This window comes from Sinocyclocheilus rhinocerous, unplaced genomic scaffold (assembly GCF_001515625.1).
Source record: "Sinocyclocheilus rhinocerous isolate Xijiao unplaced genomic scaffold, SAMN03320098_v1.1 scaffold779, whole genome shotgun sequence".
Classification (NCBI taxonomy): Eukaryota; Metazoa; Chordata; class Actinopteri; order Cypriniformes; family Cyprinidae; genus Sinocyclocheilus; species Sinocyclocheilus rhinocerous.
Window position 1 is genome coordinate 230,099 of NW_015652150.1, and position 19,623 is coordinate 249,721.

At 36.4% G+C, this 19,623-nt stretch overlaps 2 protein-coding genes and 1 long non-coding RNA gene across 8 annotated transcripts in view; 2 read left to right on the forward strand and 1 right to left on the reverse strand.

Moving 5' to 3' along the window:
* Positions 1-9,558, forward strand: part of LOC107713821 (syntabulin-like) — a 13,766-nt gene extending 4,208 nt beyond the window's left edge. The window contains exons 2-9 of one of the 6 annotated variants that reach the window (XM_016519441.1): positions 3,285-3,340; positions 3,570-3,744; positions 3,960-4,163; positions 5,962-6,061; positions 6,411-6,560; positions 7,482-7,637; positions 7,759-8,504; positions 8,541-9,558. In XM_016519441.1, coding sequence (XP_016374927.1) covers positions 3,317-3,340; positions 3,570-3,744; positions 3,960-4,163; positions 5,962-6,061; positions 6,411-6,560; positions 7,482-7,637; positions 7,759-8,504; positions 8,541-8,917 — 1,932 coding nt within the window. In that variant the 5' untranslated portion in view covers positions 3,285-3,316 and the 3' untranslated portion in view covers positions 8,918-9,558. Of the gene's footprint in view, positions 1-38; positions 57-3,284; positions 3,341-3,569; positions 3,745-3,959; positions 4,164-4,897; positions 5,081-5,961; positions 6,062-6,410; positions 6,561-7,481; positions 7,638-7,758 lie in introns of those variants that run through there. The other 5 variants (XM_016519439.1, XM_016519440.1, XM_016519438.1 and 2 more) reach the window with 5 other exon arrangements.
* A 2,900-nt stretch (positions 9,559-12,458) lies between these two features.
* Positions 12,459-14,300, forward strand: LOC107713823 (uncharacterized). The gene is made up of 2 exons (XR_001636937.1): positions 12,459-13,242; positions 14,037-14,300. It is a non-coding gene; the product is annotated as an uncharacterized LOC107713823 (long non-coding RNA).
* LOC107713822 (receptor-binding cancer antigen expressed on SiSo cells-like) lies at positions 13,478-18,631 on the reverse strand. The gene is made up of 7 exons (XM_016519444.1): positions 18,375-18,631; positions 17,818-17,914; positions 17,589-17,667; positions 16,495-16,653; positions 15,470-15,577; positions 15,208-15,299; positions 13,478-14,529 (listed from the first exon to the last, which is right to left on the reverse strand). Exons 2-7 carry the CDS (start codon positions 17,898-17,900, stop codon positions 14,412-14,414), a joined length of 639 nt encoding a protein of 212 aa, XP_016374930.1. The 5' UTR covers positions 17,901-17,914; positions 18,375-18,631; the 3' UTR covers positions 13,478-14,411.
* Between the last annotated feature and the right edge of the window lie 992 nt (positions 18,632-19,623).

Consider the following 19,623-nt stretch of genomic DNA (forward strand, 5'->3'; position numbering starts at 1 on the left):
AAGCGTCATTTGACATTTCAGAGATACTTGTCAGCAGCTAAACGTCTGTCAATCAGGTACTGTCAATCAACTTTGTTTTATAATTAAGATTTTTATTACAAGCTGAAATATTAGAAAACATCTGCCCTTCGTGGGAAAATTGTGTTTTATAAGTCTAGTTTTGACAGAATATTTACAGAACGCAATATGTTTTTTAAAAAGTTTTGTTTTATAGTTATATAATATAAAAATATCAATATTATATATTATACTGCCTTTAATTAATACTGATTTAAGAAAAAAGAAAAAAAACATTTTAGCATTTTATACTGTAATACAGTACAGAAATGACTGTATTACAGTGTCAAGAATTTAATAAGAATTCGTTTTGAGAGCATAAAATGACAAATAGTAAAATGCAAAAAAAAAAATAACAGTAAAAATTGTATAAAAAAAGTATTTGAGTCATATTTTGAGTCATGTTATGAGATTTACCCGACTACTGAAAAAAAAAAAAAGTGGTTTTAAAATGAAAAAGTGGCATATTTTAACTCTTCAATGACAATGAAACAGATAATCAGTTAAATAAGACCAAAAAATTGTGGGGCAACATGTCTTCTCATGTCTTCCCAGAGCAGGTGCACTAAATTCTCACTGGAAATGGAATAAATAATAAAACGAATAAAATAATAATAAAAACCCTAGTCAGTTAAAAATGTATGGAATGCTTTACCATATAGACTGTTAAAAGAAAAGTGAATTGAGAAAAGGAATTGCTCAAATTTGTAATCATGCACAGACACTGACTTGTACGATGTCAGCCTGAATTTAGCCATCTTTTTCTGTAGTCCACCAGCAAGCAGAGAAAGCACTCAAAGCCAGTAGCAAATGCATTTGTGCACATTACTCTCTGTCTCCAGTAACATTGAGTCATCACTGCTTTAGTGGACTAATGACAGAATGAGGAGTCACTGGTGCTGAGGCAACTGATTTCAAGTGTCTCTAGATGTGTTGTGTTGACTTCATATTTGGACAGAAGAAGACAACCTTAGTTATATAACTGTATATCAGAACTAAAAAGACTAAAAAGTTGTTCAAATTGTTGATTATAATGGAAGTTTACAGTATTTTAAAAAAGGCCTTAAGAACATATAGTATGTACGCTCTCAGAAAAAAAGGTACAAAACTAGTATTCATTCATATCTTCAAGATACTAATATGTATCTTTTAGTGGTAAATAAGGTACAAAGATGTACTTTTTAGCTTATACCTTAGAGTACTACCCCAGTGACAACTCTGTACCTTTTATTCTGAGAGTGTGGGGTGAAGCAAGTTTTTACTGTCATGTTTTATGCATGAAATCATTCTTCTTAATTAAATATGAGCAGTACATTACATAAGGTGTTATGAGTCAACAAATAACCTCTAACTCTGTGACTGCACTCCTGTTTAATCACCTCAAGCCAGCCATGCCATTTGCATAGGATGGATGAGGTGATTTAAGAGAAATTGCATCAGTAACTTCTAACTATGTCAAGCTGAAACTAGTCTCAGCTTTTCAGTTAGCTGAGGTAAAAACAGTAAGCTTCTTGTCCTGACACAAGACATCAATCAAGGACTGAATGGCTGACTAATGTCACTGAGCACTATCTGGCTTCTTGAAAGGCAATGTTCCTTTGTGTTGCCAGGTCTTTGTTACTAGGTTCTGTTGCTAAGGCTCTGACTTAGGCTCCGAGAGAAAACAGCCTAGCTCCCGTGAGTGGCAATTTGACAGTCAAGCTAATTGACCAAGTAGAAAAAAGCACTGTTTAAAAGTTTGGAGTCAGTGCAATTTTCAAATGTTTTTGAAAGTGTCCCTTATGCTCATCAGTGCTGCATTTATTTGATCAAAATACAGTAAAACAGTTCAGTATTATTACAATTTTAAATAAATCTATTCTGTTTGAATATTTTGAAATGTCATTTATTCCTGTGGTGGCAAAGCTGAGTTTTCAACAGCCTTTACTCCAGTCTTCAGTGGCACATGATCCTTCAGAAATCATTCTAATATACTTATTTGATGCTCAAGAAACTTATCACAGTTGAAAATGGTTGTGCTGCCTAATATTTGGACAGAAACCTTATGAATACAAGTTCAAAAGAACATTTATTTGAAATGAAAATCTTTTGCAATGTTATAACAGTCTTTACTCTCACTTTTGATCAATTTAACGCATCCGTGCTGAATAAAAGTATTAATTTCTTTTTAAAAATAAAACATCTTACTGATTCCACACTTTTGAATGCTAATGTACATTTTCATTTTCAGTTCCCTTTGTGTACTTCTATCACTGAAGCTGACAAAAGCAAATCCTTTTTTCTTTAAACAAAGCACAAAAATATAAAACAACATAATACTTGCATAATTTAAAAGGAGGTGGTGACTGGTGACATAAGATACTCAAAATTAAGTAGCATGTTTTTCATATCCGAAAGGAAAGGGCGACCTACAGGTTGTGCTAAAGGTTGTGCTTTGACTTCTTTTGTAATGAAACATGACATACAGACAAAAAAATGGAAAGAAGCGAGCACCCAGCTATGCAAAATGCATCAACCTTAAGGGGTCAATTACGTCATCCACATTGAAAACAACCATAACCCTTATATAACCATCTTCAAAGAGAAGCTGAAAAACAAGGCACACGCAACCACAACATACACCACTAATAACAGGAAAGGGACCAATGACGTCACAGTCAATCAAGCGTGATACATGATATTAAATTATTCAGCCATTGGGCTCTGGTCTGTTAGTTATGAGCAGATCTGGAAAACCCAAAACAGTTAAATAATCTAACCAGAAGGGTGGGGATTTATCATCTCTCTACCTAGACAAGGATTAAATTGACCATATTACTTCCTTAACCAAGTGCAAAGCCTTTTACATAACACTTGGTAAATTCACTGATCATCAGAAGAATCATGTTAAATAATAGCACTGGATCAGTTTAATTTAGAATAAGATTTCCTGCCGTTTAATTCCAAGTACTAGTGAACACATTTATATTTAGTGGGTGACTGAAACTCAAGTATGATAAGGCACTACATTGCCCATAAAAGACAAATGACCCTGGAAAAAAAATGTTTTGGGTAGATTTAAAATTTAATGACAATTCATGGCAAAGACATATATTTCGTATTTAAGCATATAAATATTGTAGCCTGGCACTTAAGTCAGAACCATTCATAAACTGGGTTAAAACAGCTTGGCATCTTGCATAATGTCCTCATTCATTTTTACACTATTATCTTTCTTTTTTTTACAGTTTTACTTGGAAGTATTCTCTATTTAAGAAGAATGGGACCTTTTCAGACATATGAGGTGCTTAACTATCTTTAAATCATTTCTGTATAAACACATTTTTACTTACATCAAGACATGTAAGCAAGATTTATATTGGATACTAAAATAACTTTAAGGAACATTATTCAGCTCAATACCAGCTTTAAAAAAGATTAAACAACTCACCTCAGTTGCTGACTGTAGTTTGTCTGAAGGCAGTCGTAGCACCATTCCATTTTCCCAGTTACTGATTTTTCATTTCCTGCAGGTGAAGGAAAAAGGAAGCATGCGTAGCCGTATCCCTCGATTTGTCCTCCACCCCTTGCGTACTAAAGCAAAGGAGTCATCGGGGCCTAACATGCCATTGTCAGAAGAGGAGAGCAAGGATTTTGACATTAGTTCCCAGCACTCGAAAAGAAGCATCAGTCCCAGCCTGTCCTCAGGTAGCCCACATGAGGTTGCCATGACTTCACACCATCCTGATAAGATACTTGGAAATTTTATTTCAAATAAAATGTAGTATCCACACTGAAATGTCATTATTTGCTCTATGATGGCTTTTACGTGTTGATGGCCTTGTACGTTTGACCTCTCTGATAAGGAAAAGCACAGTAGTATAACCTTAAATCATAATTTCCACTTGGTTCTGTTTTCTCAGATGATACTGGATGCCCAAGCAGTCAATGTGTGTCGCCAACCAAGACCCTGTCAGGCTCTGACAACAGCCCACTGGGTTCACCCACTCTGGGAGAGCGCAAGGTCAAGGTGACAAGAGTTCGGATGAACGTAGTGGCCGAGTGGAGTGCACCCACACAGAAGCACAAGCGAGAGAAGCAACAGCGTTCACCCATTATGCATAAAGGTAATTTTATTTCTGCAAGTATTAACAACTTTTTTGATTCTATTTATATTTTTTGATAGTTTTTTTATTTACATTTATAATTTTTTATAAGTTTATTTTAAAATAATACCAATAATAAATTATTATTATTATTATTATTATATTGCCTTTCAAACGCTCAAAAACACATCAATCAGTCAAAATAATTGAAAAGAAAAAAAAGTATTTATATGATTTTTGATAAATGTATTATTTATAAGATTATGGCTATGACATCAGGTCAAATAATGAATGTTTACGGAACTGCATGTTTTCTGCATTCAAAAAAGTAGAGAATCGTTTGGTTTAGAAATCGAATGTTTGGTTAGTTACATAAACAACCACGACTACTGTACATATAAGGACAGTTTGCACATGGGATCTTTATCAGCTTTGTGCAAGTGCGCACGTCCACTGGGGTGCAAGTTAAAACACGAAAATACATGCAGTTCTCCAAAGTTCTGTTTTGAAACAAGGTTATGATGAGTAATTAATTTATGTATTGTCATGGTCACACCTGCCTGTTTAATCCATTTAAATGTTCTTGGGATTCTGCTTGAATGGGTTTCTCTGAAGACTTTTTTGAAAACAGAAAAAAAAATGGAAACAACACAATCCAGAAAGTAGCAGGTGCCATGTGCTTGATTACCCTTTCTCATAGAGGCCAATGATTGGATGGCTTGTAGATGGCCAATCAGTGCAATTAAAAGCAGTTGACTCCTCCCACCATCTGTGAGAATTCACAGCAATTGAGCTTGATTTGTATTGAGCAACTTGCACAGTTTTGTAATTGTTAGTGAGTTTGTCACATTTGTTTGGTTAGTTAGGTAGATAGTAGCACGTTTGAAAAAGGACACACTTTATCATGGTTTTGTCAAAAGGAAAGAGATGCTTCTCAGGTGTGTATATTTTAGAATTTTTTTTTAGTAAAATCAAGGTCCTGAATGAATCTTACCCCCTCTTTAGCATATCTTTGTCTTTCAGTCACCTCCTTTTGAATTTAATGCTTAATACATTTATTCAGATTATTTTTAGATTAGGTTTTTAGATTACATCCCCAAAATATTCAGTTATCTGAAATATGTCTTGATCTGATACAAGGATGCCTAATATAGTTCAGAGGGTTATCTATTTGCTTTCCCACTAACTTCAATGGTACTTCCAGGAAGTATGTAATCAGTATTATATATATTTAGTCTTTAGTTTAGCAGGAATATAGTTATATAAGAATATCTCATGCTTTTAAGAGCCCCCAGAAGAAAAAAAAGGTAACAACATCAAATCTAATGATAATTTTGCAGTTAACATGTTGCAAGATAGAATAACATGGCTACTTTTGAATGGCTGTCAAAGTAGAAACGATGTAGTTACAGCATCTACTAGCAGGGTCTAAGTGCTAAAGCTAGCTAGAAAAAGTTAATGGCTGCAGGTAAGGTGATATTCAAGCTTACATAAAAGTGCTGAGAGAAACCGAATGTGAAGGATTCCTCTGTCACTGAAAGATTCGGTCCCTTACTTCCCAAGCCTTAGTTCTTCCATAGTGGAGGCAGACAATGTTCATCACAGAAGTCTGTAACCCTATATCCTCTGACAAGCCTCTTTGATCTGGCTACTGGAAATATGCTAATTGGAAACGTGCTTGGGTTGTGCATTTGGTGGCTTTGAAGTTTCTACTTCCACACTTTCTTTTTAGATACCCTTGAATGGATAAGTTTTGCTGATGTTGAAGTCTTTTTAGAGGAAACTTTAGACTTTTGATCCCCATTTCTATGCACTGTAGGCAGTGAGACAGATTTCAGCTCATCTAGCAACACTAGAAGCTACAAGACACATGAAACTCAGCCCAGCAACTCTGCAGGAAAGAACTCATCTTCTCGCAGGTACGGTTTTTATGCTTTATTTTATGTTCCTGAAGCTTAATCCAAGATAGCTGATTTGTTTTTGTTTGTTATTCTCTGTCAGATTTGATATTTCTTGTATTTTTAGTGTGTAAAACAGTATGATACAGTATGCAACATTGTTGTCACGTGATATTATGTGAATGTTAAATTCAGTAAATTACATATGCACATTTTGGTAAATGTACAGTAGTTGGTTAACAAGATATTGCATGTATACTGCATACTGAAAGAATGAGTTGCATGGTAGTTTGTTGTTCTGAACATAGCCTGAGTGTCTTGCCTTTTATGACACTGTCCTGTCCTATTTGCTTGCTCTTGTCTCCCTCAGCCGTGGGCCCCAGATCAGAAGCCTGCCTGTGTTCAAGCCCGCAGGAAGCCCCACTGCCCCTCGCGACGCAGAGCTTTTTGCCCCATACAGGACACCCCAAAAAGCCCCCTCCATTACCAACAGCAGTAGCAACTCCAGCTCTACCAGAAGGTATGGACAAAGAGGCAGAAACAAACAGATGGAAAGAAGTTGAGTACATGGTAGATGCAATATATTCAATGTAGGGCTCAGGAGACAGTGTTATCGTGTCCTCAACCTCTTCACAGAATAAAGGATTAGATTGGTCATGGTTTGGCTGTGCCAGGCTTTGAGGGGATTTTGACAAAATTGTCTGCTCTCATTTTGCCCACGCAGACAGCAAATCCGTTGGCTGGCTGATAGGAGTAAAGTGTTTTTCAGTGCTACATTTTTGCAGAGAGGGTGAGGGGGGCATTAATATTTCATGTGCACACAGTCTGTATGTTTGAAGATATTTAAGGTGTGCCATTTGGCTTGTTAATAGCATGATGTGGTATTTCTAGGTTTTTAGTTTTCCTTTTTATGGGATGGAGGATAAGGAAACTAGTGGGTATTCTTGTTGACATGTTTGAACTGAGTGTTTCTGGTTTATTCTGTCCATCTCTGGCACAGATGCAAAATTGACTTTAAAGCAGCATAGCAGGTTGCTAGGATATTGTGCCTCTTGTTTTACTGCCTGGTAACAGGGCCATTGCTTTGATGTTTTTTTCTTTCATAATTTATTTTTCTTTCTCTTGTACTTTAATATATTTTTACTTTCCTTTTTTTTGCACTTTAGTTCATTATGTTCTTTAAATATTAATATTACATTAATATTTACCTTTCTACCCTATTGTGTGGTTGGTTGCATTTTGTTATTATGGTGACTTGTATAATATGAGTTTTTTTCATTTTTCATATTAGTGAAGCTTTTATCTTTTGCATTTGGATGGAAACAGTAACTTGTTACAGACACTACAGGCCCATAGAGTTTATTACTGCAGCTCTTTTTGTAGCTTAAATATTGGCATGCTTCATCAGATTTAAAGAGGTAAACTTGCTTTTTACTTTCAGAAGAACCACTCCTGTACGCTACCATTCCTGCGGAGACAATCATGGCATCAAGCCTCCCAATCCAGAGCAGTACCTCACCCCTCTACAGCAGAAAGAGGTAGCCATACGACACCTCAAGACAAAACTCAGAGACTCACAGAACACAGTTTGTGACCGGTAAGAGTCTGCTTTGAAATACTTGCCCTAATGCATTACTGAATTGCTGTTCCCTCGAGAGCTCTGACAAAATTCGAAAACTGATATCACATGGTACATTTTCCACATTGATGGGTTACAGGGAGGCTGAGATTGAGGAGCTGAAGTCCCAACTGGGGCATATGCGGGAGGACTGGATAGAGGAGGAATGTCACCGTGTGGAAGCTCAGCTAGCACTTAAAGAAGCACGCAAAGAGATCAAGCAGCTGCGGCAAGTGGTAGAAACCATGAAGAACAGCCTCATGGAGAAGGACAAGGGCATCCAGAAGTATTTCATTGACATAAACATCCAAAACCGAAAGCTGGAGTCCTTGCTCCACAGCATGGAGTTGGCGCAGAATGGCTGCAACTTGCAGGATGAGCCAATGCTGGAGTTTATCTGTGAGTCTCCAGAAAGATCCGCTGCAGGCAAGTTGGAGATGGAGCTACATGGTGAAGAACAAGCAGTGGAGGAGATGGCTGATAGCGAGCTGCTGGCCAATGATGAGATGGCCAACAGAGCAGAGATTCTGGAGCAGGTTCTCACATCCACTGCAGTTGATTCCACCCAGGATGGTGGCACCAAGATCATTCCCCAACCAGGACTGTCCACCTTGGAGCCGAGTGTCTCGGAAAAGAGCACAGAGGGACATATCTCAACCGACCCCTTTGGTGCAGAAGATAAAAGTGTCCAGACTGATGAGATGATTTACACGGCTGATCTCCAAGCCGTCCTTTTCCAGCTGCTAAAGCTCCAAGGTGGTGGCTTCCCTGGCCTTCTTATTTCTTCACCCCACCAATCCCAGGAATCACCTTCAGCACAGGTTCCCAAAAAGGTCGAGGACTTGCCTGAAGCACAAAAACCCATAAATAAGGGGAATTTTCCTGAAGCACAAGACGATGAAGTCAAAGATGTTGGCCCCATTTGCACCAATACTGCCCAAAACACTGTTAGTGATTCCGGTCTGGGCTTTTCCGAGCCCCAAATGAGTCCCCAGTTCATGGAAGAGCTGAATTTCGACCTGAAGAATCCCAAGAACACCTCTAGCATGGCAGTGGTGGGAAAAAGCCACTGGAGCAACAACTTCTTGGTTGATCTGGTTGCTGTGGCAGCACCTGTTCTGCCCACCGTGGCGTGGCTCTACTCGCAGCACGGTTTGGTCGGAGGGGCTCCCGTGTACAACATTGCAGCTTTAATTCGAGGCTGTTGCATTATGGGATTGCACTCACTCCGCCATGTCTCTCACGGGCCAGACACTTAGTGGCCCTCACCCACAGTTACAACAAGAGCACTTAAACGCCATCTTCAAGTAGAAATTGTGTTTTTGTACACCTGTGATTATACGCATACACTTATTTAATGTTTAGTTGCGACATTCCTACTTTGCACTGTGTATTTTTGCAATCTGAGGCACAAAGGATGAATTTAAGGGGATATAAATGGACTTGATTTGTCTTTTTTGTTATTTATTGCTTTTATGTTTATGTATATATAAATATTTTTGCATAATCTGATCATCTGGGTAGGTGATTATGTTGCTCGAGTCTTGTTCTTTGCTGACTGCTATTCCCTGCTTTTTATAAAAGAGTAATTTAGTGTGACAATAGGGGTTGACTGTCAGTTGGCCGTCATTTTTGTGGTAGTTAAAATGTCACATGTGTTCCAAAAGAACTAAAACCTTCTGCCAAAGCTTACATGTGTTCAGCGTTTTGTTAAGTGAAACTGTATTTCTCTCCCTGGAGTTAGAGCTTTTACATGTTGCTCTGTAAACTAACATTTTCCTGAATGGCAGCACTTGCCACAGTACAGCGAACACTTGTTATGTGCCTGACCTATGTGCAATATTTTTGTTTATATCAGATGTATAATCATTATATTTATTATTATTAAAGCATGGAAAACCCTCCAAGTTTGGACTTTTATTGTGTGTTAGAGCATGGGGAAGGTATTGCATAATTTCTAAACTTTAATTACTTGTCTAGGCCCACACTAAATCAGTGCCCACAAAAAGCTCTAAAGAATTTAAATGAATGACATTTACAAAGTGATACAAATCCTCCACCATTTGTGTGTTTGCCTATTAAACATTTTGGTAATTTGATAATGCTTTCAACTAACAAAAGGAGAACAGTATTTTTTTTTGTAAGGATACTGCAGATTTGCCCCTTAAATTAGTGCAGAAAATGCAAAACATTTAAATAAATGTAAATAAATCTTCATGAACTCATTATGGAAGGTGAACGAAAAGGTTTAATGCTGTGATGTGTGCTGCAAAGTGAGTTAAGTCAGTAAAGTGAGCTTTAATATTTAATCCTTAAACTTTAATCCTAGATTAATACAATTTAATTATTTGCTGTTCACAAGATAAAATTTCTTTGGGCAGCTACTTCTTGTTTATTAAGTAACAGGCTATTTTACCAAGAAAATAGTTTTTGTTAAATGTATGCCATACCCAGAGGCGGACAGTAACTAAGTACATTTACTTGAGTATTGTACTTAAGTACACTTTTTGAGTATCTGTACTTTACTTGAGTATTATTTTTTCTGGGAACTTATGACTTTAACTTCACTACTCAAGTAATGGAGTTGAGTACTTTGTCCGCCACTGGCCATACCTACAGGATCATTTAGCTACACCAGGGGTGCCCAACCCTGCTCCTGGCGATCGACTGTCCTGCAAAGTTCAGCTCCTTGATTAGAGTTGGAGCTAAACTTTGCAGGACAGTCTATCGCCAGGAGCAGGGTTGGGCAACCCTGATTTACACCATTGTGTTTAATAACATTTTGTGATGGAAATTACATTTTAAGTATTAATAAAATAAAAAATGTCCAACTAATTTCATAGCTAGCATTTTATGTTGAAACACAAATAATATTTGCACACATTTTGCATCATCTGACCAGATATTCCAGGGCTTTTCACACTGCGCTTAACCCCGGTTTATCTTCTTCCTAAACCGCTTTTAACCCAGAACATTTCACACTTGTTATTCAGAAGTGGGGTTAACTTCGCGCGGGTACTAAATTTGAGCAATGTGAAACGACGCGGTGTTAAAATGCAGAGGCGGACAAAGTACTCAACTCCATTACTTGAGTGAAAGTACAGATACCGCTGGTCAAATGTTACTCCATTACAAGTAAAAGTTGTAAAGACAGATTTTTACTTAAGTAAAAGTACAGAAGTACTTGCTTTTAAAAGTACTTAAGTACCAAAAGTAAATGTCCTTTTTTATGTCAATGCACTTTTATTGTTGTACGTAATACTTGCAATACTTCTGAAGCAACTTACAATACATTACACCTACTGAATACACTGACTAGCTTGTAGTATATTTGGAATAAAGAGCTTTTAGAATGTTAAAAACCTATGGGGGAAAAAAATCGGTAATATATGATATAATGCTATAATGCTAATATAGGCCTAATGCTTTATGTGAGCAGGTTTCGAGCGTTCGTCCAATCAATGACACTGACAGCACAAATATGCAAATAAGAACGATAGCCCATTGTCAGGGATTAAGAATGTAGTGTGAAACCGTTTAACTGAAACGTCAATTTATGATTATTTTTAACCCCTGGTGAATTATGAGCATGAAGCATGAACGTGAAGCAAGATTTATTCATCCGGGGTTTAGAATATTTCAAGTGTGAAAACAAGTGATATTTCACCTTCTTATTTTAATGTTTTCCATGATGGATTTTAATATTTTAAGATTGAAAGTCTCTTAAGGTAAAAAAAAGAAAAAAGAAAAAAAAAAGAATCAGGGTAAGACGTTTACACTACAGTGGTTATGTGACCTTCATATAATAAATAAATAAAGTTATGACCAAATAAAAAATTACCCTAAGAAAGGGGTGTCAAACTCAGTTCCTGGAGGGCCACAGCTCAACCCTAATTAAACACACCTGATCCAGCTAATCAAGTCTCTTATTTGAAAACTACATGCAATGTGTGGTTAGAGTAGGGTTGGAACTAAACTCTAAACTAAAAAGGGAACTGAGTTTGACACTCCTGCTCTAAGACATAAAAGTGCTTGTAACTGACGAAACAAAGAGGTTTTAAACTTCAATATGTTTTAAGAGAAATCCTGTAGGCAGCAACAGCTGAAAGTGCATTAATGCTTCATTAACACACACACGCACAAGAACCCAAAAACATTTTATATCATACAAAATATATGGAGTGTATGAACATCAACACTGCTATATTCAGAAGCTGAGACTAAAGCAACCATTACACAGCAAGTGTGGACCCCTGGGCCGCCTGAAAAACACACAGTACATCTGTTACCAGATGGGACTTGACTATTGCATAACATACAACCCTGCATGCATGAAATGGCAAGACTGAGCAAATGCTTGCTGTTATGTACTGTTAGCCCAGTTGGACACTACAGTTAGCTTTTAGCTTTGTTCCAGACTATGTATTGTAAAATTGTTAATATGATATTGTTGAGGCATTTTTCCCTCAATGTATTTTTGGTGCATAAAATCTTTGAACAGTGTTTATATACACTTTATTTAATGAACATATACATTTTATTAATTTGAACATGGTCCAAGAATCTTCATTACAGAGACAAACTCATGTGAAACCCATAAAGTCAGGTGTGATAAAGATGCGCATAGCTGCAGAAGACAGCATGTAATGTTTAATTCAGTCATGGTTTGTTTTCCTCTCTCTCTGTCTAAGTGGGTCAAGCTGTGGGAGGGTTGGTCGACTGGGGGGCGTTGCTGAGGCAGATGGGGATTATGACATCACATTCTCAGAGCTGGAATATTCCACCGGTCCGGACAATGCGTCTGACCTTAAATATCACAAATAAAAGCACATGTATTCCAGAGACAGCTCTATGATGCTGACTGAACTTCTTAACAGTCTGGGTACAAACAGATCGAATAAAGTGTTGTATTGCTGATTATGTTCAGAGACCCAAAGACGTCATCTTTACCACGGCACGAAGAGCACGTTTTTGGTGAAGAAATGACAGAAGATTCTGAAAGCCTAAGAATAAAATAAACCATTGAACAGATAACTGAAATGTTTATTACAGCTAAGGATGCACTGTGAAAAATGGTAAAAACAACTTAAAAAGGCATGAGCGGGAAACATAAATCACAGCAAAAGGTGTGATTTTATTCAGTCTTTCATTATCTGTGCCTGTGACTCTCATGGCTTCATGTTCCTTAATAATCACAGCATGCAGAAGTTAATTTCAGCACCACCATGATCCTCATTTTATCAATAAACATGATCAATTTATATTCAAGAGATAAGAAATTCTTTAATAGCAAAAGACAAGTCGTTCCCCTGGTGAAATTGCTTTAAAATAAATTGTGAATGTTTTTCTCTTAGTCAATGCTCTTCTCAGTAAACAGTCTTACTAAAGATAAAAGACGGTTTGGCTGCCAATTTGGATATTTAAAAAATGTCAGCGTTTCCATGACAACCAACCCACATCTCTTAAAAGCGCTTTCTTTGAGCCTCAGTACATACCGAATATCTCTGATCTCCATTCAGACGGACAATTATTAATTCCTTGACTCAAATTTTTGTCTTTGGAAAAATCAAGATCAAAATATAAGGTGGACAATGCGTCTGACCTTAAATATCACAAATAAAAGCACATGTATTCCAGAGACAGCTCTATGATGCTGACTGAACTTCTTAACAGTCTGGGTACAAACAGATCGAATAAAGTGTTGTATTGCTGATTATGTTCAGAGACCCAGACGTCATCTTTACCACGGCACGAAGAGCATGTTTTTGGTGAAGAAATGACAGAAGATTCTGAAAGCCTAAGAATAAAATAAACCATTGAACAGATAACTGAAATGTTTATTACAGCTAAGGATGCACTGTGAAAAATGGTAAAAACAACTTAAAAAGGCATGAGCGGGAAACATAAATCACAGCAAAAGGTGTGATTTTATTCAGTCTTTCATTATCTGTGCCTGTGACTCTCATGGCTTCATGTTCCTTAATAATCACAGCATGCAGAAGTTAATTTCAGCACCACCATGATCCTCATTTTATCAATAAACATGATCAATTTATATTCAAGAGATAAGAAATTCTTTAATAGCAAAAGACAAGTCGTTCCCCTGGTGAAATTGCTTTAAAATAAATTGTGAATGTTTTTCTCTTAGTCAATGCTCTTCTCAGTAAACAGTCTTACTAAAGATAAAAGACGGTTTGGCTGCCAATTTGGATATTTAAAAAATGTCAGCGTTTCCATGACAACCAACCCACATCTCTTAAAAGCGCTTTCTTTGAGCCTCAGTACATACCGAATATCTCTGATCTCCATTCAGACGGACAATTATTAATTCCTTGACTCAAATTTTTGTCTTTGGAAAAATCAAGATCAAAATATAAGGTCTTGAAGGATTATTCACAATTAAGCCCATGATTATCAGGTATACAAAAAAATTTTTTTGTTCTGGACAAATCATTCAAGTGTTATAAATACTGACAGAAAAAAACAAACATATTTTTTCTTTCATCAAGCGCACAGTAAGAACAGTCACAATACCTCAAAAACAAAAGGGAAGATTCTTTGTGCTGTGTTCAGTCCAATACAAAACGAAAACCCAAAGAAATAAACGTAAAAAATCCCTAATATGGCTGATGGACTAAAAAATATCCCAAAGAGGTGAAGACAGTAGTATGGTGGGCAGGACAAAACCAGGTAAAATGTAATATGAACAGTTGTTTGGCTGTTGCTTTGAGTGTCCGGTGCACTGTATTAATGTTATGAAAGTTTGACAGCAATCTTCTGCTCTTTTTTCATCATTCTCTGTGCCTCTTTCTCCATTTTCTTCCTCTGTTGCTCTATGGCACGTCTCGCTCTCTCAGCCAGCTTCTGCTGCCTGTGTTCACGATAGACAAAGAAAGATCAATTTCATCGCATTTATGGTAAGTTTTAAGAGATATTTTTAATTTAAATCAGTAATCTGCTTTATTGTATGCGCTCTGTAAATACACCCAAAAATCATACCCTTTCAAATATGATGCTATATGATAGATCAAAGTAAACCCAAAAATGAAAATTCTGTCATCATTTATTCACCTTCTTGTCATTCCAAACCTGAAGTGACCAGAAACCAAGCATTTCCGGTTCCCAGTACTTCCACTGTACTTTTTATCCACACAATGGTAGTCAATGGAAACTGAAACTGTTATCAACATTCTTCAAAATATCGTCTTTGATGTACCACAGAAGAAAGAAATGCACACAGGTTTGGAATGACATAAGGGTGAGTAAATGATGACAGAATTTTCATTTTTTTTGGTGAACTATCCCTTTAATCAAGATCTGGCACAATGCAGTGGAGGTTGAAAACAACTGTGCTTGTACACTGACACCTAGTGGACAAAATTAGAAACCCACCACATTCTCCCTCAAAATGAGTTGACCCTGTATTAATTTAAAAAACTTAAGTGACTTAAGTGATTTAATATTGCAGATATCAAGGGAAACAAACAGAACCAGAAACATTTTTATGTTGTACAGGATCACCTCATAGTCAGCTGGTAAGGTAGCTTACCTCAGCACTTCCTCTGCCTCCCAGGCTGCATCTGCCTCATCCTCCCAGGCATTGGTGTCCTCCTGCCAGGTGTCAAGGTCCCCCAGCTCCGCCTGCAGCACACAGAGACATTGTGTTTTCTGATCATCGTACCATTTGATCCAACATATTAAAGTGATGTGATTTGGTGGAGTTGGAGGACTCCCAATAAATCTTTTTTTGTTGAAAGTGTTAATTGGCCTCCCAATAACTGTGATTATCATTGTTAGGCTGTATCACTCACAGAGGGCTGGATGAAGGACATGTTCTGAGTGGCAGCTAGTCGGCTGGAGAAACCTGAGGAGCTGTCTGACATAGAGAAATTCAGAGGTTCCCTTTTCTTCAAGACAATCTGGAAAAAGAGCACAAATTGCAAATGAAATGATTATTTTAGAAATCCTTCAGAAATCATTCTAATATGCTGATTTGGTGCTCAAGAAATTATTATTCTTATTATTAATGTTGAAAACTGTGAGACATTTTTTCAGGCTTCTTTGCTGAATAGAAATTTCAAAAGAACAGATTTATTTGAAATAGAAATTAAAGGCACAATATGTAATTTTTGCAACTAGAGGGCGCGTATTCAAAACAAACAAAGAGGCAAAGACGCCGTGACTGAGTATGGAATCATGGGAGTTGTCGTCTTCATCCCCACAGCCGATGCAATCCGACGGGACTCAGGCAGAAATCATGTTCATCGATGAGCTAATGTATTAAATGGACACGGTCCGTGTCACTAGTTAAAATTGCTTATTTCTCTGGATTTAAACATTCTTCGAAACATTTGGGATAGTGTAAGTACACAAGTCAGCAAAATATATAACACTGTTCTAGTGGTTTTTGGATATTTTAATAAAAAAATCTTACATATTGTGCCTTTAATTGAAAACAAAAAATGTCTTTATTATCACTTTTGATCAATTTATTGCAGCCCTGCTAAATAAAAATTTTACTGACTCCAAACGTTTGAATGATATTGCATATTACACAAAAATGGGACTGAGAAGGTCAGCACTACCCCTGCACTGCTTTAACAATATTTGTCCCTTTTTTCATTTCCACTTGCCCTAACTAAAGAAATAAATTGTAAAAAAGGTTATGTTTTTAAGAGAGAAAGCAAGAGAAGGAGAGTTACTATGATGTAAAAACATAAAATATAAAAACTATAGGACAGAATAAAAATAATTAAAAACTAGGACAGAAGATAGAGAGAAAGAAAGAAATGACAATGAACAAGCAGCCGATGTAACCCCCAAATAATGAACCTACCTTTTGTGTTTTCCTGATGGTGGGAGCCATGTCTTTGAAGTAGTCTGGCTCTTCTTCTTCAGCTTCATTCTGTGGAGGTGGAACTATCCCATTACCACCTTCAATTCTGATACTGGTGGGAGCTTCCTCATCCCATGAGCTCCACTCCTCAATCTCCGACTGAATTCAATTATAAAACAAACATTCACTCATTTCATCAAGCAAAGGTCATTAGTAGTTAATAGTCATCTGTCCAGTTTCATTCTAAGTGACAGTGCTTTATTTTTGTCAATCTCATAGATGCATAAAAATGCATAGCTTTTTATTTTGTAAAGGACCTCCATGACAATTTAATCATTCGGACATGCTTGGTTTCGAAAAGCTCTTTCATTTCATACTGCGAGGAATACTTAATCTACATACCGTATGAAATTGTGACTTACAACAGTATCAATGAAAAATGCGGCTTTTGATGCAAATGTTCATATCTATTCTTAAACATAGTAAGTATAATATAAAAGCATATAATTTCTAAAATTCGTAATAAGGTAAACCTCACAAAATCTAACAATCAACATATCTTCTCCTAAAATAAAAACAAAAATACGAAGATCAAAACTGTATAAAGATTTTTTTTTTTGCCACTATTAAGGCCAGGGCATTATTTTAAAGACCATTTTGTAATATGTTTGAAAGAAGTCTCTTACGCTTCCAAAGTATTTTTTATCAAAAAGTAAAAAAAAAAAACAGTACTAATTTAAAATTGTTAATATAATTTAAACTGTAATTTATTCCTGTGATGGCAAAACTAAATGTTCATCAGCCATTACTCCAGTCACATGATCCTGTTGCTTATTATTTCTTCTTATTTTTGTGGAAACTGTAATACATAATTTTGTCAGTATTCTTTGATAAATAATAAGTTCAAAGGAACAGAATTGATTTAAAACATAATGCTGTGTAACAATATATTTTTATTTTGAAAAAGTATTATATGAAATTGCCCTAAAAAGTTTACTTTCTCTATGCAAAATATTTTTCTTATGACCCATTTCTCAACCAATCACCATGGCAAATATTCATGACGGAGTCTCCAGCACGATGCATTCTCTAACCTGTTTTGATGCAGAGGAATAATCAACTGTGGTCGGAAGGGTGATCTGATCCCCGCTTAGCTTGCGTGACCTTCCAGCCCTACATTAACAAAAGACAACAGACGAAACTCAGCATCACATCTGTAAGGGACACAAATTCATCTCCGGATCCACCTATGTCAACAGACTTCAGACTGACAATCTACAAACTGAATATGCACGAAATTGAACAAAAGAGTTTTGTACTCACCTACAAATCAGTCTTTTCAAGAATGACAGAATAGATGCCAAGCAGGTGCATATTTTAAAAAGGCGAAACTGTGTGATGGCCATGTTATGAGTGATATCTAAAGAGAGAAAGAATAGAGGGGAAAAGGGTGTGCATTAATTCATAATTTCAAAACAGAAACACATCAAACCTAAAAAAAAATTAAGACAAGCTACGTCAGCAATTCAGGCATGTAGATTATTTGAAGGTACTGAAGGAATCCATGCAAAGTCCTTGGACACTAATGTTATTTGCATAATTTGCAAATGTTCTGTTCCGAGGTTTAATATGATCCATACATTTATATAATCTTTTTTTTTGCTTCACCCAGTTTGCCATATTGACCTTTACCAGCAACAATCAAGGAAGCAAATGTACTAACAATAGCAATTGCTAATGTTAGCTAAGTACAAGCAAAGCCAGCTAACTAAACATCTAGTTTGCCTAATGAGGTTAACTTACTTCGCTTTAATTTACATTCACAGAGCTTGTATGCGTATTTGCGTTATGAAACGGTAAATATCCATCTAGCTACTCACCGGTCAGGTCAATTAAAGAGAGTTGATGTGGGTAGAAACATAGCGCGGAGCTAGCAAGAAGACTGATGCAAACACAACACTTGGTCTCTACAGATGGGACGAAACAGGGAAATTAGTGTGTTTTGGCAAAGAAAGCGTTCAGGAGAGCAGACCCATTATGAATAGCGGCTGTCAAGGTGGTCATTCTCATCCATATTACTCTGATGCAGGCAGCCATCGTTCCTTCATTGTACCACCTCACACCAACAGGGAACTGGAGTGTATGGGTTGCCAGGTTGTCCGCATAAAATAATTTTCCTGGGTTAAAACGAGTAAATAATTTTGGTGCCAGATAAAGACAGGAAAAACAAAACAAAAAAACAACAACACAAAACATAACAACAAAAAACACACCTGTTCATACTGGTTCTGTATTTGTGCCCCATAGGCCAGTGATATATGCAACAAGAATCATTAACCAGAATCATTTTGTATGAGCTGTTCTTTCCGATAATGTAAAATATAAATATATAATAAAATTACCATTTGAAATAAAATTAAATAAAATGATCTGTAAGGTTTTGTCAAACAATATAATTTTGTTTAACAACGTGGTTTGCACCTTGGCAACCCACATGTTCTTTTGCGCAAATTTTAAGGGACGCTTACATTTTCAGCCATACCACACAATAAAAGTCCGTGCTAAAATGTACTTTTTTTGCTAAAAAAAACAAACAAAAACTATATTTAAGTAATGGATTAAATAGTACTCAACCCCTTTATTTATTTATATCTATTTTATTATATTTATATTACTTGTATGTATGTTTGGAAATAAAAATCATACTGCAAGGAATTGAAGAGCGATTTTTTTTTCAAGACACTTCTGGCTCTGTTTAGGTTTCACCAAAATAGAGCAAAGCATTATCAACGCCACAAATCACAATTTTACTTTCTCAGTCAATTTAATACATAGAAAAAAGGAGCTTGAATGGCAAACAACAATAATCGATAACTTAATAATAGTTCCCTACAATCACTTTTCAAGGTATTTTTTGTTGTTGTTTTTTTTGGTCTTTTTGAAAACAATCACTATTAAAGTTTCTCAGTGTCCAGAAAGTGCCAGGCAGACATCGATATCACGAGGTTCGTGAGTACTTTTCTCTGCGCTGGGGGGACGAACCAATCACATTCGTTTGTGATTACTGGAAGGGCTATATTTAATAAAAGTCATTTTACAAGACGCGATCGCGCTGACATTCATTTGTGT